The sequence below is a fragment of the Rutilus rutilus genome (assembly GCF_951802725.1).
Source record: "Rutilus rutilus genome assembly, chromosome: 23".
NCBI lineage: Eukaryota > Metazoa > Chordata > Actinopteri > Cypriniformes > Leuciscidae > Rutilus > Rutilus rutilus.
In genome coordinates this window covers 11,695,026-11,721,124 of record NC_140233.1, presented here as the reverse complement: position 1 = coordinate 11,721,124, position 26,099 = coordinate 11,695,026, and the positions used below count along the sequence as shown (strand labels likewise).

The 26,099-nt window shown below is 38.1% G+C and overlaps 1 protein-coding gene and 1 long non-coding RNA gene across 3 annotated transcripts in view; one reads left to right on the top strand and one right to left on the bottom strand.

Annotated features, from left to right (window-relative positions):
* shank2b (SH3 and multiple ankyrin repeat domains 2b) overlaps nt 1-26,099 on the bottom strand; it is a 102,368-nt gene that overhangs the window by 46,883 nt on the left and 29,386 nt on the right. For both annotated transcript variants that reach the window (XM_084396607.1, XM_084396606.1), the window contains 3 exons: nt 25,261-25,338; nt 21,235-21,301; nt 9,943-10,285 (listed from right to left, as the gene is read on the bottom strand). In XM_084396607.1, the coding sequence (XP_084252733.1) occupies nt 9,943-10,285; nt 21,235-21,301; nt 25,261-25,338 (488 nt within the window). The remainder of the gene's footprint in view (nt 1-9,942; nt 10,286-21,234; nt 21,302-25,260; nt 25,339-26,099) is intronic.
* LOC311282680 lies at nt 6,362-8,933 on the top strand. The gene is made up of 6 exons (XR_014625972.1): nt 6,362-6,846; nt 7,241-7,282; nt 7,473-7,537; nt 7,643-7,702; nt 7,786-7,887; nt 8,092-8,933. It is a non-coding gene; the product is annotated as an uncharacterized lncRNA (long non-coding RNA).

Sequence of the window (26,099 nt, the reverse complement as noted above, 5' to 3'; positions counted from 1 at the left end):
TATCCCTCCTTGCCACCAACTGTAGTTACATGATATAAGTGCAAAACACTCTGCAACAGAAATCCTAATTTGCTTACATTGCTTGCCGATATCTAATAATCAACTTTCAAATGGCCTCACGTACAGAATCTACACCAGCTTGAAGAAAAACAAGCATATTTCAGCAAACCATAAATGACTGGCTTACTCATTTAGAGCACCGCCTATGGCAGCCAACCGGTCTGCCAATGCAACTAGCTGTCAAGCGAGCAGCGAAGCTTTCTTATCCAGCTTCATCCAAAGACAATTACATAAGCTGCGCTTCGCATCTTATTTTTGGAGAAAAAAAGCAAAAAAGAGTTAATGTGGGCTGAGGTATTTATGCAAAACAGGGAGGAAGGAAACAAGGCCAGTAAGTGTTAGAAATCGGTTCAAGCGCTGCACGTATTCACATCCACAGGTCTATTTTTAATCAAGCTTGAAGGAAATAAGGTCTCAACATCTTTAAGATTTTTACGCAGCAATCAAAATATGACCACAGTGGCAGAATAGCTGCTATGGCAAACACTTGGCTAGCACATATCCAGAGAAATCATGTTTATATTGACAGCTATAGAGTTCAACTTAGTTTAAGCTAAATCGGGCTTCATTTAACTCTGTAGGAGTTCATTAAACACTGGTAATTTTACCGGGGTCTGGCTGTGAGTATTGTTTATTTGATTAGTATGTTGCAGGCTATAGGGTTCAAGCTACAGGATGCATATTCAACAATACTGTTATTCAACTTGTCCGAGACTTTACGCCAAGACTTTATGAGTTGTTCTATTTTTAATGACAAAGAATGAAAAGAAATTATTTGCAAAAAAGGTACTTTACAATACCAATTTTTAAACCTTCTTTAATAAAAATTGCTATTGTGAAATCCATTATGCTTAACTAAAATATGTTAAAAAAAAAAAACACAAATACAATTAACAATCATTGCCCCTCCTGGTAGAATACATAATACATATAATAATATAATAATAATATATTCATATATAATATCTATCTAGCTATCCATCCATTCATACAATTAGTTATATAATTCTTTTAATGTAAAAATATTAAATTAATATAAATATGTTATTTTATATAAATATTACCCCCAAAAAATTCTAAATTACATCTACATCTATATCTATCTCTATATATATATCTATATCTATATATACACACACACACACACACACACACACACACACACACACACACACACACACACACACACACACACACACACACACACACACACACACACACACACACAACTAATCAAACTACAAGTAACAGCACAAATAAATACAATGGAGCAAAGATACAAATAAAATAAACAGTGCTTTTCAGGTATCTAATATAATATAGTTTTCAGGTATAGAAACTGAATCAAAAGTAATAAAAAAAAAAAAAAACATTGCATATAATCTTCACTGTATAAATTAAATAAAGATTAATCATTATTAAAGTTACAAAAGCTATTTCAATCAAGATCAGAGAGTGATTTTCTTGTCTTTTGTTGTTTGATTAATATTAAAAACAGACAGCAGGAATATTAGGCTGCTGTCCCTTTAAGACAAAATGCAAGGATCCAGTAGACTGATACTGACCACATGCGTTGTTTTTCTCAACTGTTTACATTCACTTAAGACATAACCTACTATGTTTGCTAGGATACTTGCCAAGATGGGCATGTTGGCATTTTGTGTTAATTTGTCCGTTCAAGTGCAAGACTTGAAAGAGAACTCAATATTTGCGTGCTGAATGAGACGCTTCAGTGTGCGTGCTTCGGATGAGTGCACACACAAATCTTCTTACAGCGTGCCCGAGTTCTCTTTCGTGTCTTCTTGCGTTTGAATGTTTAAATTGGCAAGGCTTAAATGAGTTTAGTTTAAACACAGAGAGCAAACCTGCGCTTGCGTGCTATCAACTCCCGGATGATGACGGTGTAAATGACATATTACAGCATTTGGCACTCACACTGAACAAAGTTTACAAAGAGTTTACATTTTTTTGATCATCGCTGATGTAATTGGGAAGCCAGAATGCATATCCATCAACAGAAACATACACTCACCTAAAGGATTATTAGGAACACCTGTTCAATTTCTCATTAATGCAATTATCTAATCAACCAATCACATGGCAGTTGCTTCAATGCATTTAGGGGTGTGGTCCTTGTCAAGACAATCTCCTGAACTCCAAACTGAATGTCAGAATGGGAAAGAAAGGTGATTTAAGCAATTTAGAGCGTGGCATGGTTGTTGGTGCCAGAGGGGCCGGTCTGAGTATTTCACAATCTGCTCAGTTACTGGGATTTTCACGCACAACCATTTCTAGGGTTTACAAAGAATGGTGTGAAAAGGGAAAAACATCCAGTATGCGGCAGTCCTGTGGGCGAAAATGCCTTGTTGATGCTAGAGGTCAGAGGAGAATGGGCCGACTGATTCAAGCTGATAGAAGAGCAACTTTGACTGAAATAACCACTCGTTACAACCGAGGTATGCAGCAAAGCATTTGTGAAGCCACAACACGCACAACCTTGAGGCGGATGGGCTACAACAGCAGAAGACCCCACTGGGTACCACTCATCTCCACTACAAATAGGAAAAAGAGGCTACAATTTGCACGAGCTCACCAAAATTGGACAGTTGAAGACTGGAAAAATGTTGCCTGGTCTGATGAGTCTCGATTTCTGTTGAGACATTCAGATGGTAGAGTCAGAATTTGGCGTAAACAGAATGAGAACATGGATCCATCATGCCTTGTTACCACTGTGCAGGCTGGTGGTGGTGGTGTAATGGTGTGGGGGATGTTTTCTTGGCACACTTTAGGCCCCTTAGTGCCAATTGGGCATCGTTTAAATGCCACGGCCTACCTGAGCATTGTTTCTGACCATGTCCATCCCTTCATGACCACCATGTACCCATCCTCTGATGGCTACTTCCAGCAGGATAATGCACCATGTCACAAAGCTCGAATCATTTCAAATTGGTTTCTTGAACATGACAATGAGTTCACTGTACTAAAATGGCCCCCACAGTCACCAGATCTCAACCCAATAGAGCATCTTTGGGATGTGGTGGAACGGGAGCTTCGTGCCCTGGATGTGCATCCCACAAATCTTCATCAATTGCAAGATGCTATCCTATCAATATGGGCCAACATTTCTAAAGAATGCTTTCAGCACCTTGTTGAATCAATGCCACGTAGAATTAAGGCAGTTCTGAAGGCAAAAGGGGGTCAAACACAGTATTAGTATGGTGTTCCTAAAAATCCTTTAGGTGAGTGTATATTAGCCGAACTCTGTCTGCCTGTTTTACGCATTGTTGATTTCAACAAACTATATTATAGACGCATCCTCAGATTTAAGATGAAACTGCAGTGCAAGTGTGTACCAAACCATGGTTCACGAGTTCACACTTACAAATAAGTCAGATAGAATAAATGCGTATTTGGCGTGCTGTCCGAGGAGAGGGCTCCGGGCTCGGTATTTGGCCCGAACCCAGAGTACTCCCCCCGTATTCCTGGCTGTGAAAGAACAAGCCAAGAGTGAGGAGTCGGGGTGGTGGAGGGATGCTGAAAACTGTCAAGGAAGTTAGGTGAGTTGACAGAGTGAATATATATATATATGCTTCCTCTCATGCTGATAGGGTAGACATGGTAATTGTTTGATGAGTTGATTGATTGATTGATTGCTTGATTATTTGAACGTGCTCCTCCCGAACTTTGTTAATAAAACATCATGTGGAGAACGGTACGGTTTGATTTACCAAGAACCGTTACACCCCTAATATATATACTGTATGTATATATATACATATGTGTGTGTGTGTGTGTGTATATACATACATAATCATTGAAATATTTAAATTTATTATATTCACACACACACACACACACACACACACACATATATATATATATATATATATATATATACATACAGTATATAACTCTGAACAAGCAGCATGTTGTATCTACTACATGACCTTTACTGGCACGAGAAGGAGCGTCTCGTATTTCCCTTGTTTATAGCGGTTGACAAATGGCAATATGATGCTACAACTGACTACATCTGCTTCGGTTCCATTCTGAGCCTCTGAAGAGCAGCCACATTATCTAATACACCATGGAGTAGAAGCCACATAGAAGCCACATAGACACCGACTGAAAGTGACACGCTCACACATGTACACACACCATACGGACATAGCCATAGCAACTGCTGCTGTAACTAAGGGATGGCGTTCCATTTGAGCTGCACATGCAGGCACGAGAGCCAATGATATTTCCACGGGTTTGACACTGGCACTGGAATCCAAGTCCCCGGTTTTGGATCCGACAGACCAGCTGTTTAGTCTTTGTTTTCGGTTGTTGTGCGTTTTTTATTCGTAAATGCCATCGTAAAACACGTCTAGCACAACAAACGGGTCTATATAGGCTGCAGCGTGAGAAACGAGAGGAGAACAGGGTCAAATACCAGAGGAGTTAATTCTTCCTTTTTAAAATGACATCTAATTAGAGTTTTTTGCAGTGGAAGTGAGTAATTGGCCTGGCCCACTTACTGTACCGAGCCTGCTCTCGCGCTAGAACCCCTGTTGAGTGACAAGATTCGCACACCCACCGACACACATGCATGCGAGCAGACGCACACAAGCGCACACACACAAATACACATGCATGCTGAACTTTCACTACACGACGAGCACCCACGCAAGCATTCACTCACAGGGAATATATATATATGCATGGCCACACACACACATGCTCTCTATCTTTCCGAGCAGATTCTCGCCTCTCTCTGTGGCCTAATTGTTTGCCAAGTCTCCATATTGCACCTTTGTATTATGCGCTGCTGCACCCAAAGTCACAAAGCTAAAAAAAACAACAACCTGGGCGCCTGTCCAATCCCATCCTGGATCAGGTGCATGTCACATTTGCAAATGCAACCAAACCTTGGCTGATCGGGATATTTTACTGACAGATGTCCAAATATCTGTCACTGTTTCTTTTCAAGGCCATAAGCAAACCTCACGGGTTTCACCGTTGCACACAGATGCGCCAGATAAAGTCTAGTCTTTCGTCACAAGGTTACAGTAAACGTACAGTAATGGTTTACTATATGCTGCAATTGGCATAATTTATTCCAGCATGTAGTTCCAAACCTGTGTGACTTTTTCTTTTGTGAAACAAACAAGGAGACATTTTTAAGAATGTCAGTTGCTCTTTTTCTTACAATTACATTAAATAGGAACTGAGGAACAAAGAGGACTCTTTGTTACTTTGAAAACGTAACATAAAATAGTCCATACCAAGTGTTCTGAAGCCATTCAATAGCTTTGTGTGAACTATCCCTTTACTTTTATAAAAACTCACTGTAAATATGTATTATTTCTTAGAATTACCCTTTTCAAACTTTTAAAATAACATATAAAGATAAGAAGAAATATCCTTTCCTCTTCAATACAATGCACTTTAAAAATTAATAGTTTATTCATTATTCAATAAGTTGCCAAGGGAATGACTGTTCGTTTAAAAAACCCACATAGAACCCTTTAAATATTCACTCGATATTATATTTCTTGTTGTATAAACTAAGCTACATACCCAGAATATGATGTGTTGCAGACTGTATCTAACAAAACATTTAAAGCAATAATTAACCCCGAAATTAAAATTGTGCATCATTTACTCACCATCATCTAATTTCTTTTTCATTCATAAAACAAAAGATGGTATTTTGGAAAATGTCTCTTTTTTTTGGTCAGTGCATGGGGTCCAATATTATTTTTTACACAGTTTAATGATTCTTCAGACTATCTTATGTGTTTCACACAAGAAAGAAAGTCACACAAGTTTGGAACAAGTCAAGCACGTTTTTTTTTGCTACTCGAGTTTCCATCTCTGATAGACACAAAAATACACCTCTAATAGAGTGGTGCAGGTATGATGTCAGAACCCAGAAGTCTAATTCACCGCTCGTTCCTTTGAGATTTTCCTACGGGGTTTTATAATGGGGTTTTTCAATTTAGATGTAAAATAAAGCCTGTGGTAAATATAATTTGACGATAATTTGACGTTTTATTCTACAACGTAAGCTGCACACACTCACATCCCAAGCTGTCTTACTTTCAAAAATGAACATAACTACTTCAAAATTTGTGTTTTCACAAATCATACTTTGACGTTTTGTTCTACAAAAGTTAAACACATGAAAATGTTTAACTTTTGTAGAACAAAACGTCAAAGTATCGCCAAGTTATGTTTACCACACACTGTTAGACTTTTCTGTAATTTCTACAGTTATTTACTTTAAATCCCCCAGTATTATACTGCTATTTCTCTTTACAGTAAATAACTGTGATTCCAATTGCATCATGGGAATTTTCTGTGACGTCTAACACCACATACAGAGACTTACTGTATTTTTAAAATTTGCTGTATACTACTGTATTTGACGTAACTGCCTCTCTGGCTGGCACCATTCCACCGTGCTTTTTATTTCCTAATTTTTGCCTTACACCGCGTGTCTACAACGCTATAATAGCCAGAGGCTGTCTATATTGGACACATTGAAGCGACCGGACCTTTAAATGCAAACCTGTTTATCCCTTGTAAGAACTAGCGCGAGCGCTTGGACTCGTATCGGACTGCGTCTGAAATATAACGGCCGCGGCGCATCACTACACTGTCTGGGATTTGTCGTGTCGCGTCAGACAGACATCCAGTGTAGGTAATGGGGTCTGTCTTTTGTTGGATCGCGACGTTCGTGTCTGGCCCGGGGAAGAGACGGAATTCACTTCACCGAGAGAGAGATCAGCAAGCAAGGTAAAAAAAAAAAACATTCTGTGTAGCCTATGTTGACCATAGACTGGCGGTTGACAGGATTGTGCCCAGTTTAACGTATGTTATAACGTTTACGTTAGCCTAACGTTACTCGTCGTCAACATGGCGGTAACGAACTTTACCATGGTAAACTGAGCTAACGTTTCATTTTACACACTTTGTTAGATTATTGAATTGTCGAGTTAAAATATGCCAACGAGCAGCGTTTACATTAACAATAAATGTGAATAAACTAATGTCAAATTCTGTTTATAGCCTAATGTTGGCCTACTGATGAGAACCTTTATAGTTTTAGCATTAGTTTGCAAACTATACCATATTATAGTTTTTTTTTTTTTATGGAATTTAATATTTACTTCCATTTGTGTGTTTAAAGGCAACTGCAACAAAGCGCCAATTCGCGCCAGAGATTCCAGAGGTAGGCCAGCCCATTTGTGATATATTTTGAGATAAGTTTGCTGAAATGATTAGCATACACTATGTGAAAATTGCTTTTGAGCCACTGGTGCAGACTAGGTAGCTTACAATATCTTATAAAATCTCTATAAAATTGGCTAACTTTATATCAAATAAGTGACCTTTGCATTATGTCTAACTTTATTACACAGTAAATGAAACAATCAGAAGATGGACCATTGTCTTTGTTCAGTCTCACCAGATTAAATGTATCCAGGTAAGCACTGCAGTAAAACTCTCACTAGGCTAATTCATTCAGACCAAATCTAGCATTCTAAACAACTTAAGTTTATATTTTTGCATTATTTTTATATTTTATTAGCCAGAAGACTCTACCATTGCAGTTCCACCTGACTAGGAAGATCCTAATATCAGCGCACAGGTGGGTTAACTACTGTAGGAAGGAGAACAATCATCACACAGTGATTTCTTGCATGTATCTTACTGTGTATTTGTCTCAAACAGGTACTCCTTCACTGCAGACAAGCTGAAATGGGCTAAAATCATCTATTTCAGTCGTTCTTTCTTTCTATGGATCTCAGCATTTTTGGACAGAATTTAGGATTTGTAAGTATTAAAATTTAATCTGGCATAATTTAATTTAGTTCTTTTGTATGCTATTTATTGACAAAAGCTGTTTACAAATATATATTCTTAAGTTTTTGTGAAAATAATAATAAAAATTAACAAAAAAGGAGGTTAAAAATAATGTGACACTAATATTCTCTCTCTCTCTCTCTCTCTCTCTCTCTCTCTCTCTCTCTCATATAGTTTTGGAACCGGGATCTCCTCTGAAGGACTGAGTACATTTGTGTTTGTGGGCACGCATGCAGACCAGGGAACACTCTGATGTTGTCAATCAAGTTCTGAACAGGAACCAATCTTTGGAGAAGTTCATTTATTCACAAAGGTGGACAAAAACATTGTGTTGGCTTTTTAAAGATTATTTTGATGATGACTTTTACTCCTATGCTGTAGAAAAGATGGAGTAGACAGTCAGACATTGATAATAATAATAAATGTTTCTTGAGCATCAAAGAGACTTCTTTCAAAAACATTACGACACTTAAATACTTCTTTTGGCCACCAGTGTACATGAATCCAACACATTTTTGGAAATAAGTGAAATTATTTTTAAGGTGGGGTTATGTGTCTTGTATTGTGAAAAGAACGGTGTTTTGTCCTGTTTTGGACATTTCCTTTTTGAATGCTTAAAAATGTATTTATATTCTGCAGTTTTATGAATGTAATGGTTGATATTTCATTATAATACTTGTATAAGCTAAACAACCAATGACTCTACATTCATTTAGTCAAATGCTAATGTTTTGTTTATGGTTTTATGTATGTTTTCAAAAATGTTTGCAGTGAAGGACAGCACATAATGTGTTAATTTAACACGTTTACACATCTTTGTGCTAACCTCTCTGACATATTTACTTTGTTAAAATCATTAACACAATGAATGAGTTAAAATTAACACAAAAAATGTTGTCTCTAAACTCACCCATTAATGTGTAAAAATTTCACACATCATTTCCAGCATTGGCATGTTTATGTGGCATGTTTATGTGATATATATGAAATGTTTTAAATAAAAAAATGGTATTTTGTGATAACTTTGTCTAATTGGTTTGTATGAAAGTAGTACTTATGTAGGATAAAAATAAAATTAATCATATTTCAAAATTATCAAATCTAATTTATATTTAGTACAAATAAAAATAATTACAGTAGTGTACTGATTAGCTTAGTTTTTACAGTAATGCACTGTACTGATTAGCTTCGTTTTTACAGTAATGCACTGTATTACACAAAACTGAAATACGGTTTGGTACTGTAACTCTTAATTACAGTAACTTACTGGCAACAGTGTTGCCAGTAAGTTACTGTAAAAAACCCTTGAAAAGTCTAACAGTGCAGGCTTTATTTTACACATAAATCGAAAAAACCCATAGGAAAATCTCAAAGGAACCAGCGCCGAATTAGTCTTCCAGGTTCTGATGTCATACCTGCACCACTCTATTGTGCATCTCATGCAAGGACCTAACCATGTCTTACGTTTTTTTTGGGAGGGGGGATTGGTCTTTTTATTGAAATGAATTAAATAATTAAGGGAATTAAAAAATATTGTAATAAGGCAAAAGAAGTTCTAGGTCTAATTGTAGTTGTGTAGTAAAGTAAGAATTACCTTTTTTATTTTGTATTCAATGGTGGAATTTTTTTGAGAAAAAAAAAGTCTGAATTGTGAGGTATAAACTCAAAGTAACAAAATGTCGCAATTACATTTTTATGTATTTAATGCATGCAGATCTTATATCCTTAAGACGAAATTTTACGAAAAAGCCAGACAGAGGGCATCTCTGCAGTCCAGTCCACTTCCCATACACCAATTCCCAACACTTGACCTATTTGCATTCACTTTTAAAAACAACACAGATTTGCCATAAATAGGGTCTCTGGTGGCAATAGTTAAAAACAACCTTGTCCTCACAGAAAGGGACACACTCTAGCCTGGACATGAGGGACCCACACAAAAGTGGACGCACAGTCAGACATGGGCATATTGACAGTTGTTCTAAAAAAGAACCCCTATTGCTTCCTTTTGGGATGGCCACTGACCTGCTGTGGCGCTGCGGGGTCTGTCTCCGGGTGTCTCCCTCCCCCAGTCGGCCCAGGGAAGGGGAACGGCTTCGGGCAGAGCGTCCCCCCCGAGCCATGGTCTTCACCGTGCCATTGGGGCTGTTCTGCATCTGCTGGGGGTGGCGGGGCAAGAGGCTGCGCAGGGGGGAGGCGACAGGAGAGGGCGAGGGCGAGCGAGAGCGTTCCAGCGGTAGCTTGTTGACGTTCAGGTTGTTGTCGCTGTTGGAGCGGAGCAGCACGCGTGGGGCGGCAAGTGTGCTCCTACCCTGGTGCTGAGGCGGCCTGCTCCGACCCGTGCCTGCCGGTGCCTCCCGGAAAGGCACTGGGAGAGAGACAGAAAGAAAGAGAAAGAGAGAGTGATTAAATATGAAGAATAGAATAGACTGTTTATTTAAAGTGTGAAGTGGACTTTCAAGTACTCTGCCGACATCAAAGTAGATCAGCTTTTTTACGTGTCCTTCATTCCATTGTAAGTGGCAAGAATTAGATCACTGTAACGAGTGTTCAAGTACAAGCACAAGCTGCTAGATTGCGCTTTGCTTTCTTACTCATGTAAAGAACTTAGTCACATTAATAGACCGAAAGCTGTCTGCTCATCAAGTTCACAATCACCCAGTTTGATGCTCATTTATTGAATAATGAATAAATTTGCTGGTGTTCAAATCATTTTTTTATCAAGTCATTATTGCACAACTAAATACATGGTCGAATTCTAGTTAAAGTAATATTCCTGGTTAAGTGTGCTCAATAAATTGTTAACACTTTACAATAAGGTTAACGTTCACTTTTAATTATTGCAACAGCTAACTTGAACTAACAATAAACAAATACTTTCCCGGTATTTATTAATATGTGCTTATTTCTTAATATACTAATATATTTTAAAATTTAAAGTTACATAAAATAACATTATTTGCTGTATTATGAAATAAATAAATATAGATAGATAGATAGATAAACAATATACATATTTACAAACGGGAAGTATTAGGGACAATAATACTGATATATTCAGTAATGTTTCATTTTAAAATGGTTATTAGTTAAAAATAGTATTTTGAGGTAGGCTTACTTTTCTAGGTCAATGGATTTTATCATTTACTAATGTATTCCTCTGGGTGAAGTTTGCACCATGTAAACAGATATATCAATTTTTGGTATCAGAAATGCTTCTAATATGCTGATTTGGTGATGAAGAAACATTTATTATTATTATCAGTGTTAAAAAAAAACAGTTGTGCTGCTTGATACTTTTCTGGAAAGTGTGATACATTTTTTTCTGGGTTCATTTATGAATAGAAAAGTCAAAAGAACAACATTTGCTGGAATATATTTTTTATATTTACAGTCAATACTGTAATAAATGTAATACATCCTTGTTGAATAAGAGTATTATTTCATTAATAAAATATATTTTGAACAGTAGTGTTATTTCTCATATCCCAGGATAATATGCAGAGACAACTATAACTAAGCTTTTTGTAGGTCCCCTCTGAAAACAATCTTTTTTGCAGCTCAGTTTGGTGTTGCTATTGGTGCAAAAACTACACACTTCAGCTATAACTTTTACTTCATCATCCCATTGACCTTGTAAAAGCTTTACTGTTTGGATCTTCTTCTTTTTTTCAAACTAAGAGATGAGTCAAATATATTAAAGTTACAGCTTAATATTCCTTTAATAGAGTAAACAACGTGTTTTTGGTTTCTTCAACAACAAGAATATGCTGATCACAATGTCTCCAGAGACATACAGTACACCCACAGCAACCAACTTCTGTGGTTCCAAGGTGTTATACACAAATTTCAGGGCCAGATGAAGCCTTATCTCCACAACACCCCCATTTTCAGGTCTAGGATATTCCTTTGAGTTCTCTGTTTGCATGATGAATGCCTATATTTATTTATCCGCTGCCATGTTAAAGGTGGTCCAGGAAGACTTTATCCAAACAAGCTTGTTTCTCGGAAACACTAGGCCAGTGAAAGACACAGTTCACGCATGAACTAGATATCACTGGCTGGGTGAGACAAACGCTATAAATATATTCTGAAAAAGAACCCAGGAGAAGCATAGAGGAGAATTACGCCGCTAAACACATAGTCCCCCCTGTTCCTTAATGTGCTGACGTAATGGCAACTTGGAGCATTAGATCACCTTCGCTGTCTTGGAAGGGTTTTCATTGGATGATGTTCATGACAAACGGTCTCAGAGGTACATATGCTCCCGTTCATTATTTAAAAGGCTACTGTAGAGGGATCATTACAGCACTAATGTTCAAACCCAACCCCCACAAGCAGGGAAGAAATTCATCCAGCCCCCCCCCCCCCGCTGATGTGGCAGGTGATGCCACAGGAAACCTGCCAATAAAAAGAAACCAGCATTGATAAACTAGATGGTTTATATGGACAGCCCCACAGAGCACACCAAACAGGGTTTTTCTGGCACCAACTGAAGCCGGTGACATCACAAGCACATTGGCTGCCGGAAAACACTGGTTTTGGAACGTTGATGAAACAGTCATTTCCTTCAAACAAGTGAAATTAAAGTGGCAACATTCCAATTGCAGCATTCTAATTATAAAATGTACCAATTCCACTCAACAAAACTGTAGGAAAGGTATAACAAACATGTTGAGGAACTCTTCAGGAAGGAAAATCCATGGAATTTCACGGCATGAAGTTGATTGAATTCCTTGAAGACAGAAATGACTCTCTCACAGTGATGTTCTTTCCACCTCAGACTAATTCACTCTCGGCCTTACGAGATTCCACTTTGGTTTCCTTTTTGTAACCTGTCATAATATATAATAGAGCTCAAACACTTTTTCCTCACCTAAGAAAAGTCCAAACACCTTTTAAGCATGAATCCCATGGAGCAAAAGTCACCAAAGGTCAGGAGACCCCTGCTCTAAAACCCTCCGACCAAAAGATCTTACCTTCTTTCTTGAAGGCATTCAGTAAAGACTTCATATCTCCTCTGAGTATAAGAGACTGAGACTTCAATAACTCCCTTGAAATGTCCGTGAGGAACTTGGAAACAGAAGGTCAGGTTCTCCTGGACCTGGGTTCCTCTGTCACTGAAGCACAACGGAGAGGGTTACGGAGAAGGCAAGCACTGTGGTGACAGTGCCCGCTCCACATGATGCCGTCTGTGACTGCGAGAGGAATCGGCAGAGCGCACAAGCCTCGCACTTTTCATCGCTCGGTACTCTCTCTCTCTCTCGCTGACACACATACATACACACTAACTCTCTCGCTCAGGCTCCGTTTCGTCCCGCCCCCCTTCCTCTCTCTCTTCATCACTCTTTCCCCTCACCAAATCATTGACTGTACTATCAGTTGAAGCCTCCCCCATCTGGATTCCTCTAGGTCGACAAGGCAGAAGACTGATTGGAGTATGTTGTTGAATCAGCTGGTTGGCATGACCATGCTGGGATAATTTGATTCAAAACACTACTATTATGAGACAGAGTACTGAGATAAACACAATTGCCCAAAATCCTTCAAGTTCAGCCCATCAGTGGTTCGCGACACCATCAGAAGTGTTTTTAAAAATCGCTGGCGACCGCCCACCGAACGGCGCAATCAAGATGTTTGAATTAACTTGAGAAGATGTTATTGATCAGGGATTTTAACCCTTGTCGGCTAACCAAAACAGCTGTATGGGAATCAAGCCCCCGAGTGTTGCTAAGCAACCAAGGGATGGATGTCTAAATTAGTCAGTGCAAGTTGTCGGGTTGTGAATTCTCCCGTTACCCATGTATGTGGGCTGTCCTTCCTTTCACACTAGAAATTCACAATTGCCTCTCTCACTCTGTCTCTTTCTATCCCCCCCCCCCCCCCCCTCCTCCCATTTTCTGGAATGAGATGAAAAAAGATATTTGAGGAAACAAGGAGGAAGGAATTCTTGCATATTAATATCTGTGTCAGGGTATGATGTCATCAGCATGTAGATGGACATAGAGTTGATACATACAGTGAGATCCCAAAGTCTGAAACCACTAGTGAAAATCCTTAGATTTTGCATTACATTCTAAAAAAATAAATAAAAATGACATGTAAAATGAAGGAGTTCACACGGTGAATGTCACAAATTTGTTTAGATTAGTTAACTAAAACTTAAAAAAAAAAATCGTTAATTTAAATAAATCTGAATTATATAAAATATCAATATATTAGATGAAAACTTATGACAGTGAGAAAAAAGTTGAAGTATTAAAATTAAAAATAAAAAATTATTAAAAAACAAAAACATAATGACTAAAACATAAACTCAAAACTGAACATATAAAAAAAGAATCATTCTAAAGGCCCTTGCACACTGAGTCCGAAATTCGCGTCCGAAATTTTCGCACGTTAAAAAATAAATACGACCTCACGTTATGTCAATCAGGTTCGATTTTCTGCGTTTTTCGCATCCGTAGCAAGCATTTTGAATGATGTTTTGACAAGCAAAAAAAAACGCATGCGATAATTTCGGACTCAGTGTGCAAGGGCCTTAAATATTAAAGCTGCAGTCCGTAGTTTTTCCTCTTTGTCGCCATCTCTGTTAGAAATCTGCAATTGCAGTTATTAGCGGAATTATCAACTTTACGTGGGTTGTGCCTCGACACGGCACAGCGCGGATGAATCCAATGTTTTGAGGAGAATGTGTGGCTGTCAGACACCGCGCCGGTGTGGATACTGTCATTCGGGATCACAGATTCTACTTTTTGGAAGCATGACCAACATAAGAATTTTCACCGGAAAATGTCATCTGAAAAAGTAAGTAACATCCACTTTTGTTCTGACCAACTAAGGGAAAAATAGCATTGCAGTAAATCGCGCTGATTAAATCTTTCGATCACTTACCAGCAGAAAAAAAAAACGTCTCTGTGTCTGTTTTGAACCCCCACAAAACACTGTTCACGCCACCTTTCAAAAGCCCTTCAGATATTTATCCTTGTTTTCGCATGCAGTCACTTTTTTTCTGTAGCCACTCCGAAGTCCGAAGTCTTTTGCTTTTTACAACGGGTGAATCTACAGTTGTCACTGGTGATTGCCGTTTGAACCTTTCTGGATCCGCCATCAAATTGATAAGTTAAAGGAGAACTCCGGTCAATTTTAACATTGAGCTCATTTTTTTGTAAATTTGGAGTGCTGGAAACAGGAAGAAAATACAGGTATGTGCGCTGGTTGAAATAACATCATATTTATTAATATCTTTCACATCTACTGCAGTCAGATTCACCCGTGTTCACTCTGAAGGAATCACTCACATTAGCTGTGCACTTGTAATGACACATCAAGGATGTTAAGAGGCTAAAAGCAGGTTTAAAACTTAACCCATTGAAGTCAACAGGGTGCAAATTTTAAAAATAGGATAATATGGTGTAGGCAACACCGATTTTTGTCGTTGTTCTCTGTATTGACAGCACTCCAAATTTACAAAAAAATTAGCTCAATGTTAAAATTGACCGGAGTTCTCCTTTAAATTATATCAAGTGCTGTGAGAAAATAATCTATAAATATATCTATTTTATATAAATCTATAAATCTCCACCTCCAACATCCTCACACGCAACATAGCCTACTAGCCGAGACACCTTCTTTATGTGTACAGATGTGACGTAATGACGCAAAGACATGCTCGAATTTCTCGTGGAAATCCACCAGTACCACTGCAATTAAAAACATTATTACAAGCTTACCGTTTTGAATCGAGCTAAGGCAAGCAGATCGTTTTGAACACTGGCTGGTTATGTACTTGCTCAAACATTTATTTTGGATAATTTTTAACCCAAAAAAGTTACGGACAGCAGCTTTAATAAATACTAAAATATTATATAAATAAAACTGTTTGACAGATATTTGCTACCGATATTCAAACTTTTGTACATAATCACAGTAATCGATTCTTCAATATATCGGATCTACAGATAATCACTGCCATTTGGTACTTTTCCAAAGAATATCACTCAAAAATGGCATTTCATACTGTGTTCAAGAGGAGCTATTTGAACTTATTGTTAACATAATTTGATTAATTGTTCATTTTTATTATTATTGCATTAAAAAGCAGAAATAACAACAACAACAAAAAATGTGTACAATTTAAAAGAATTAAAATGAATTAAATATTTAAAACTAAATTTTATTACTGACCTAAAAATTGTGCATAATTATCTTTTAGGTCCGGTTTCACAGATAAGGCTTTATTAAGCCAGGATTAGGCCTTAGTTTAATTACAACATTTAATCGCTTTTATAAACGTGCCTGGTGTTATGAATGTTAAAAAAACATTACTGGTGACATCTTGAGGCAAATAATGGCACAGACATATTTTAAGATATGCTTTCATATTTCATATATTAAGTTGCTTTCAGTTAAAAAAGCTCAAACACATGGTTTAGACTAGGACTAGGCTTAACCCTTGTCTGTGAAACCAGAGGATTTAAATTTAATTTGTTTTAAAAAATTCCCAAAAATTTATTAATAATAATAATAAATCCCAAATTTTCAATATGGTCTCAGACGTTTGGACCCCACTGTATATCTCCCAAAGTACACTGCTTATTAGATGACTTGTACTGCCGTGATGGACAGAGTGGAACAGTAAATCCAACACCATTTGTGCTTCATTAGAAATCTAAATCCCATCTCTGTGCTCTAATGAACCAGCAAAATGACAAAACTGACAGCTTCTTATATCTAACTCAACTCATACACAAGTACTAACATGGCAAAATCGTTGGAAACTGGTTCCCAGGGGGAAATGTGCTTTAAGGGAGCAGTTGTGATATTGCCATGATTCAAAATAAAACAAGCTCCACTTTAAAATAACCCAACGCAAACCCTGTGAGTTAACTCTCTGCGGACGACCTCCTCTTTCTTCTTCTCCTTCTTCTTCTCTTCGTTCACGCCATTAACAAACCCAGTGCCGATCGCCCTTGCTTCGGTTGCTTTGATTAATCTTTCCTGATAAAGAAAACATCCTTTCATATGTGTCAGCAATTTCTAAATCCTCTGCACATCCTGAGCGGAGCTAAAGATGAATAGACATTTTCACCCAATTAAGGACTCTATACGTAACAAAGAATTCCGTCGGGCCTCCGAGGGGCTGGCCAGCGCAGCTGGTATCCACAGTCTCATTAAATCAATAGTCATTAAATTGCACTTGACAGTGTACCTCAAACTAAAGAGCTCAACCTATTCGATCGAAGCTGGCGCAGGTTTGAACTTGGGTGGTGAACTGAAATCCATCACTCTGTCATGCTTTGAATTTGGGCCTTGTTTATAAGCCATGATTAAAACTCAAGATGTTGTATTATATTTCCCAGCGGCCCCAATATCTAATATAGACTGGCAGAATGCAATATGAGCCTGCGTGTGTGTACGTTGGCATGTGTGCATATGCATAACTTCCCATAATTCACACAATATTTGAATGCTCTTTGAAATCTGCGCCATTTCAAATGCTTTACCAAGTCGATAATAAGCCAGGCTCCAAGACATCCTTGGCTTCTCAACCTCAACGGCAAGTGCGCACAAGGCAAACTCACATCCCTTAAGCCAATTATTGTGCGGATTCGGGAACCATGGCAACCATTGGGTGGCATTAAATGGGATGTACATTTACATACATAACTACAGTGCTCATTTTAAACATATAGGCATGGTGGCTGGCGCACACAAACAAACAAAACTCAATGGATTTTGGTGGATTTTGGAAATGCAAAGCCTTCCCAAATGGTTTGAATTTGTGAAGATCAAAGCTCCAGCGCTGTGCCCTCTGCTGTGGTCTAACATGTGACACGTAATTACCGGATCCCCTGCCAGTATGCACATGAAAATAACAAGCCGTTCCTGTTTCCTCTCTGAGTGACGCATTAGACACAACGGCAAACTGTGCAACTATTGAAGATTGTTCAATCAAAACCTTATAAAAACAATATCAGTGCACAGCTGGCCAGACAGTTCATTCCGTCAAAGGTTCCTTTCGCCTCATATTGAAACATCCGGAAGCCTGCTGATTCCCATATTCCGCTGATGGAATCTCCGTGTTTATGTCAGAGCTGTTACCCAAAGGTATAAGGAAAACCTGACAGCTGTAGCAAAGAAGATGCATAATACCACATCTAGACTTCAGGTCAGTGCTATTCTCCGAATAGCTACACTATTAAAATAAAGGTTCCAAATGGAGGTTTTCACAGCAAGATTCATTAAGTGAACCTTTAAGTGAACAGTTTTCAAAAGAACCATTTTATCTTAGGCCGTTTACACCTGGTATTAAGATGTGTTTTGGTCGATCGGATCACAAGTGGATGACGCTAAATACAGCTCTAAAACATTTTGAGCTTGTCCACTTTCGACCACTTCCAGAGGTAGTCGAAAACGCATTTGACTAACGCGTTGTTTAAACGCTCATGTGGTCGAATGCGTTCGAACGGCCGCAAAAGACCACCTACTCTCCGCCTACTGACCTAACGCGCAAACATTGTGGGAAGCGCGCTAGCCAGACGGGATTTAAACTTTGTTGGCTGGAGACCCAAGTTTGGTTTGAAGACGAAAAATGCACCAAGCACAATGTTCCTTCGCCATTCCTGAATCCCGCGTTCGGTGTGGTCTTGCGGCTATCAGAGCAAAAATGAAAGCTGCTGCTCTCCGTATGTTTTTCCGTCGTCTCCGAGCGTGTTCAGATGTAAATTGCGCAAGCTTATTTTGTCCATTAGATCAAAAGAGCTAAAAACATTTACCCACCCATAGAACCTCCCCTTGAAGAAATCAGGACAGAAGTGTTTGAAAGTGGACAAAAGAGACGGATTAAAACACCAGGTGTAAACGGGTATGTGTCAGACTTGTCTACTTGTGATCCAATCATCTAAAACGCCAACGCATCTTAATACAGTACCAGGTGTAAAGAGGGCCTTAGTGTAAAGAACATCTGAAGAACCTTTTTCCACTATAAAGAAACTTTTGCGCAATGGAAAGGTTCTGTGAATGTTAAAGGTTCTTCGTGGAACCATTGCCGCAAATAAAGAACCTTTTTTTTTTTTCTTTTTTTTTTTTAGAGTGTAGTCCCAGAATCATTATCCCACATTTCCATTTTACATCAATATAGACAGAAAATGAACTGACAAAGCAATCAAAGTCACTCAATGTCATTCAGTAAGCAGGTTAACAATTTTATAGCACGTTGGTGAGACGAAGATTAGCATTGCAGGTCTGAAAAACCAGGACGAATGTGACAAAAAACTTGAACGTGACAATTTCAATCAGAAAAAAACGTAGGACTTGATAATGGCCTATATTCAGAACAGGAAATAGTAGGAATTCTGCTGGTGTGCAAGTGCGTGTATATGGATGAGTCTCCTCTTCCTGTAAGGTCTGTAGCTTATGTAGGTCAGCCCCACTGAGTAACGCTCTCTCTAGATGAATGCTTGGGTTTGGTGCATGAAGCCATCTATAGGGTGCAACGACAATAAGCAACGCCTGTGCACACAACCTTCAGGGCCAAAACATATATCACTAATATCATATAAAGCATAATGCACATGGATCACGTGTTATATGTGAAAGTCTGGGAAAATGTACATGCAAAATGCCTGTTATGAATAATTAACATGTAAATGAGTTATTTATGTCGCGTTATCTCCACTCTACATTATACACGGACATATCCGTGGCGTGTGAAGTCCTTCAAAGTCTGATTTACCCAGAGCAGACTTCATTTTATCTAAATCCTTTCGTTTAATGATGTCTAATGATTAATTAAATCTGTTGTGCCTTCCCTGCCTTTAATGAGGCAGATGATTATGCGGTCCGTTAATTGAAACGAGCGCATTCAATCACTGGATTCCTCAGAGTGGGGCTGAGAGTGTCAGAAAAATATACGGATGCATTTTACTTTTGGTAAATTAACACTGACATCTTCTACACGTGTTAGAGCTGTGGGAGTAGAGAGTGTCGTGTGAGGTAGAAAATAAAATAATTTATCATCTGTTTATGTCCAAAATATTCTGCCGAATATGCATAATCATGACTTTTTCTTGACTATATAAAGTTATAGGAAGATATATACACAGTTGCAATTATATATATATATAGCTGCTGTATTAAAACTACATTTGCTCATTTGCAAAATAACTTTGAATGACCCTAAAAACAATAAAGAGAGCTTGTATGTTCACTAAAGGTTCAGACGCACAATTATAAGTTAAAGTAAACCACTCCTGGAGCCCTAGAGGCACAAATTGCTGAGGCCCAGTATTATAACACTGCATAATTACAGGAGCCGCTGGAGATGACGTCTGCTGTCTCACTAGCAACAATAGAGGAAGCCCATTTTAGCTTATGTTAGCCTTTAGCACATAGTACAACTTTTGCACCTGCAGCATCAGCTGCCTGCCTGACAATTGGTTCATTTCATACCCCTTAATAAAAGTATAGGAAGGAATAGCATTTTAAATGAATTAAAGAACTTGGTCATGCTCGTTTTCAGTATAATCAAGACTTCATAGGTGTTCCTGTGGCCTAACGGCGACGTGTAATTTAGCCATCCAAATTTAAAGCTGACACAACACAATCACAGCCAATCAAAACATCTACAGAACAAGGCAGCACTGTATTAATATTCATCAAACATAATTCCTCAGCAATTAATCCAGCACGAACCACACATGATTGACTTGAATCAAACTTTGTTTTGAAGATAATTTTAGTTGTCTAGAAGTCTATATTTCTTCTATAAACTATTAGCATTTGGCTTACACTGATAGAATTTTAAAGGGTGAGCTCACAAAAAAATGTATATTCTGTTATTAATTACTGATCCTAATGTCGTTCCAAACCCGTAAGACATTTGTTCATCTTCGGAACACAAATGAAGACCTTTTTAATGAAATCTGAGAGCTTTCTGTCCCTTTATTGACACCCTACGCAACTGCATTTTCAAGCCCTAGAAAGATAGTAAAGACATCATTAAAGTAATCCATGTGACTCGATGTGAACTGTCCATGTGAATCCATGTCCATTTTTGGGTAAACTAAACCTTTAAGCATTCAAAGGGCCTGGTTACACCTGATAGCCATCCGATCGTAACCAGGTATAAATTCATTATTCCAAAATTCCGACTGGAATTCAGTGTGCACACATTATCATTATATTTTGTTGCTTATTGCCAATGGGACTGGTTAGTCTGAAATCAGATTTTAAGTACATGGATACAAATTTTGTTTAATATTTGTCCCTTTTTACATTGCATGTATATTTAGGTAATCCAGTAATCCAACTTACCAATATCAGCGTCTTTGTGATTCTTTATGGACTCTGCAAGCTCAAAATTTCCAGCAATTATTGCCACCTTTGAAAAAAAACACATATATAACATATGAGATTCATTCATTCACAGGCTCTATCACAATTTTTCTATCCAATTTCCATTTTTTGGCATCAAACAGTCTGCAAACTTACAGTCAGACCGACTGAATTAAAAATAAGACCACTGTCACGTAACACCTAGATGCAGATTACATTGTTTTATCAGTTGAATGAGTCCTTGGTGAATGAAAAGACAAAGACACAATTGTGTTTTGCTTGTATATAGAATAATACTTGAGAGCTCTGACACATCACTGTCCTTCACTGACTACCTTTCGCAACTGTCTTGATGACTTCAGGTATGTAAAATCTTTGAAGTGACTCCCATGAGTGCAGAATTGTGACGAATGTCGATCTAGAGTGACGTAAAAGTCGCATGAACTCCGATATGACTGTTCAGACTGAGGTCACATCGCAAAGTGGGAATTAGGACCACATATGGAAGTGGCCCAAATCAGAATCTTAAAGATCAGATTCCATGTGGTTTGTGCTGTTCACACTGTCATGACAAAAACAGATCTGAGTCACATACGAGCACATTCACCTGCAGTCTGTAGCCTTAGTGAACTATTCCCAGCAAAGCTTAATGTAACCTCAAAGGGGCCTTCACAGCAAATGAAACAAAAAGAAAAAAAACTGTTCAATAGCACGACTTCCCATTCAGCAGATGTTCATTTCTATTTAATGGCTTTAATTTTACCACCCTTTAAAAAGCTAGTTACTCAGTCTATTATAAGATCTATAATTTACTCATCAGTCTGGTCACCAAGTCTGGTCGTGAGAACAAAACTAGGTGCACCAAGGCAGGGTAACACACATTACGCTTGTGGGTTTGGGAGTACTAGATTCCTAAGAGTGATAAAACACAGACTTCATTAGTTGCTAAGATTTACGTAATGAGCTTGAGAAGAACTGCATTCCTTTTCGATTGAAATACGGTGCTTGGTTGCAGCATAGAGCTAATGCTAGATGAGTTAAGAAGAAAAACACAACAGCAAGGTAAGTTAATCAACACGGTAAAGGCCTAGAATTGAAACGAGTATTTTAAGAAATTTGTTCAACTGTTCAATACTATTCACACACGCTGTCGTATGAACACACATTATTAAGTAAGAGCTGGAACTTTCTGTTTGCAGTTGACCCAGTATCATCGTTCTCAGAGTAAAAGGGTAGCTGTAATACAATTTGCTCTGAACACTTTTTGATTTTGCCGGGGAGAAGTTCTGTTTAACCAGGCGGATCGGAGCGTTCCAGAGGAGAGCCTGAAGTTTCATGAGCTGCTTAAATGAGTTGTAATCGAGCGATCGCCGAGGCGTGAAATATGATTTTAGCAGCATGGGATGAATAATACAGCGCATTAAACAACGCATCAAGAGAGCTCTGATATGTACATTACATAAACACTTCACTCCTACGTCAGGTTTGGAGTGAGCAGGGTCAGTTCAAAGCTTCAGAGGTTGTAAACCGAGCAACTAGCACAATGAGGCCAGCCATGAACACTAAATGTAGCAGCAAGTGTTGCTAATGTTTGACTTAACGCGTTTGACTGTAGAGCCGACTGCAAAACTAATGATCTCAGCTCTATTTTAATGTTTTGGAGGTTTGCCATTGGATTACTGTTGCGATATGTGCCATCTTGCTAATAAAAGCCACAGTTTTTCTCGAGGCACAAACAACAACACATATTTGAGTACTGTACAAACCAAGTATTTTTCCACTCTGGATATTGCATTGAAGGTGTTTAAACTTTAACCACAATCCAAAAACCTGGCACAAATGCTGAATGCTACATTGTAAAAAGGCTTTTGCTGGGTGAACAGGTCAGTGCACTATGAAATCAAACTATGAATAAAAACGCAATGAAAGATGCAGCGAAGAGCAAAAAGGATACGGTTATTTGTGTCAAGGAGGTTGCATTTCAAAGGGTTAAGCTTTCATTATGTGGGTGGTCTAGTACAGTATTGATGTTGGCGTGTTTGCTATTAAAGGGTTTACAGTACATGGCATTTTGCTATCAGCATTTGCTGTGAAGCTTTAATAATTCATTATGATAGTGATATGAGGGGTGGCGATTATGGGTTAGGATTATGTCGTTTTAATAGCAACTGAACTCAAAATAATCAAAAAATGTAATTAGAAGTGGGTACTTAAAAGATTGGATCTTAGTATATTACTATTATAATATATCGCAATGTAAAATCAATCATATGAATTAAACATAAGTATCAATCTTGAAACACTTTTATTCGAGCTGTAAATAAACACATCGTTTGTAGTTTTATTCCCTTGAAAAGTGTGTAAACTGTGTCTCTGAGGTGCAATCAAAAGATTAAGGATTCCGACCAGCCTCACACGTCAACAGTGGCTCAACCAATGATGTGAGTATAGGGCGTGGCTATCTGTTTGGAATGGGCGGGGCTATCCAGCCAATTGAAGATGGGAGTTTTTTCAGTGTAAATTATGCATAAATTAATACATGTTCTGCTTAATTCATAAATGTTCAGATTTAGGAGAAATTCCTTCTGCTTGTGTTGGCGCAACTTTATGGTGCAAAAATGAAAGTTACTTTAGTTTGACCTTTTTTGCTAATAATAGTCACTATTAACTACAACGTGAATCCCTAATGTTGTCATTAATAAAGTGTTACGTTAAGTTAACAATACTTAAAATACAAAGTTTTGGCATCATAACTCAAACAGGTATGTTGAAACCGGAAACTGAATTGATGTTTTAAATTTTTAAATTATTAATTCCGTCTCCGTTTAATTTGATTGGTCGTGATTGAAGTTCTGCCTGACAACCACGATGATTTGTAGATATTAACACAAGGCAGTAAATATTTAGGTTTTTTATTTTATTTTCCTCACGCAGCAACTCTAACTGACTCATAATGAAGATTAAAAAAGTATGTTAAATTTGTAGGTACTGACTGTAGATGTTAAAATATATATACACTTTTCTTAATCACCCTGTAGATTTTATTCTAATGTTATTTGTATGAAAACGTTTGAGTTAATACGTTTCTGTGAGAACATCAGACAGGGAGTTTCTTTTTCTGGTTAAACCATGACAAAATGCACTAATGACTGTTGAAACGCAAAAATTACTTCAGTTTTAACTTTAATAAGTACTAATAACTATTGGCACAAAAAGTTCTTCATACCTATATTTCTAACTCACACTAATGCCACAAAATTGCTTCAGATTTAATACATATTTCTAAGAATACGCACTGACTACTGCAGCAGTTTTACGAAGATAAATAATAAATAAATTAATTAATAATAAAATTACTTCAGTTTTAACTTTATGGTGCAAAAATGGCTTCAGTTTGAAATATAATAAATCACTAATGACTAGAGGCATTGGAGTCACAGCCATTACTGAAGGCAACTGAACAGTTAACGCAACACTGTCATCAGCCCATGGCCACAGACTTGGATCATGTCCATTGCTGTCAGACAAGCAATTGAATGTCACAATCTGACATTTGAGAAAGAAACTCCTTGGGTAAACAAACACGAGAACAAGAGATTTTTACCAGGAAAAAAACAAACTCCACTGGCTTATTTCAGTTAAAACATTTAAGAAAACTATAAGTACGGATTTGACGTTCTTTATTTCCCCTATCCAGCTCCTAATTATCTGAAGATACCAAACAAATATAATAAAATTATTAATTACCCTCATTGTTCACACATCGAACACACATTGTTCTCTGAGTGCTGTCTTACATAATGCCGGCGCTTTCATTTGACATTCCATCTAATTAATTAAGAGCTCTGCCCTACAGAACAACAAATAGACCCAAGTTCATTTTGCACTCATCATTTTTCCCAACACTAAACCCACAAAATATAGCAAACTTCCATGCGCAAGCTTATGTGAAAAAATAGTTTCATTCACTTATTAAAAAGTAGCCAAACCAACACGTTCTCATACCTGAAAGGGCGTTTGTCCTCTGTAGTTCTTGACGTCTTTGCTGGCTCCGCGAACCAGAAGAACCCTGGCACACTTTTCCTTCAGAAGAAAAGCAGATGAGAGAGAAATTAATTCAATATGATCCACCTCTACCAGATGCTCTACTATCTGTGTTTCTTGACCTTCTAAGAGCAAAATTAGACACGTCAAGAGGTATATCCCATCTCACCCAGATCCAAAAGTGACAGACTTCTCCCTCAGCTTTGGGAAGTCCAATTCAAGTGTGATGCTACAGCAAAGTCTACACCCAAAGAGAAAGGAGAGGGGGTCTCTGCAGCAATGCCTAAGTGCATGTGTGAATGTGTATGTGAGAACCAAAAGCAGAAAGACAGAGAGAGAGAGAGAGCGAGAGCGAGAGAGATCCAGAGCTCTGTAGCTCTCCAGCCCACTATATCCAGCTGGATTCAACAGCCCACCCACGGAATGCCTCACCACTAAACCGACACACACACAATCGCACACATACACACACCTCCATTGCCTTCTCCTCCTACCTTCCTTCTAATACTAGTTTCACAGCTGCTGCCAGCCCTTGTATATGAGACATAATCACATGTGAGGATGCTTCTTCTATTCCCTGCACATGAAAATATCCCTGGCCTGCATTTGGCACCGGTTACAGGTTCCTCGTTGATATGGTGACGGATCGGCGCAATAGGGTTTAATCGCAAACAATCGAGGCTCGAGAACCTGACGACCGAGACAAATGAAGCATCTTTCGCCAAAGGTTTCGCCTCGTTGCGGCCGATCACTTCAAATAACGACCTCATTGGTCGGCTCAGGATGAACACAGAAATACA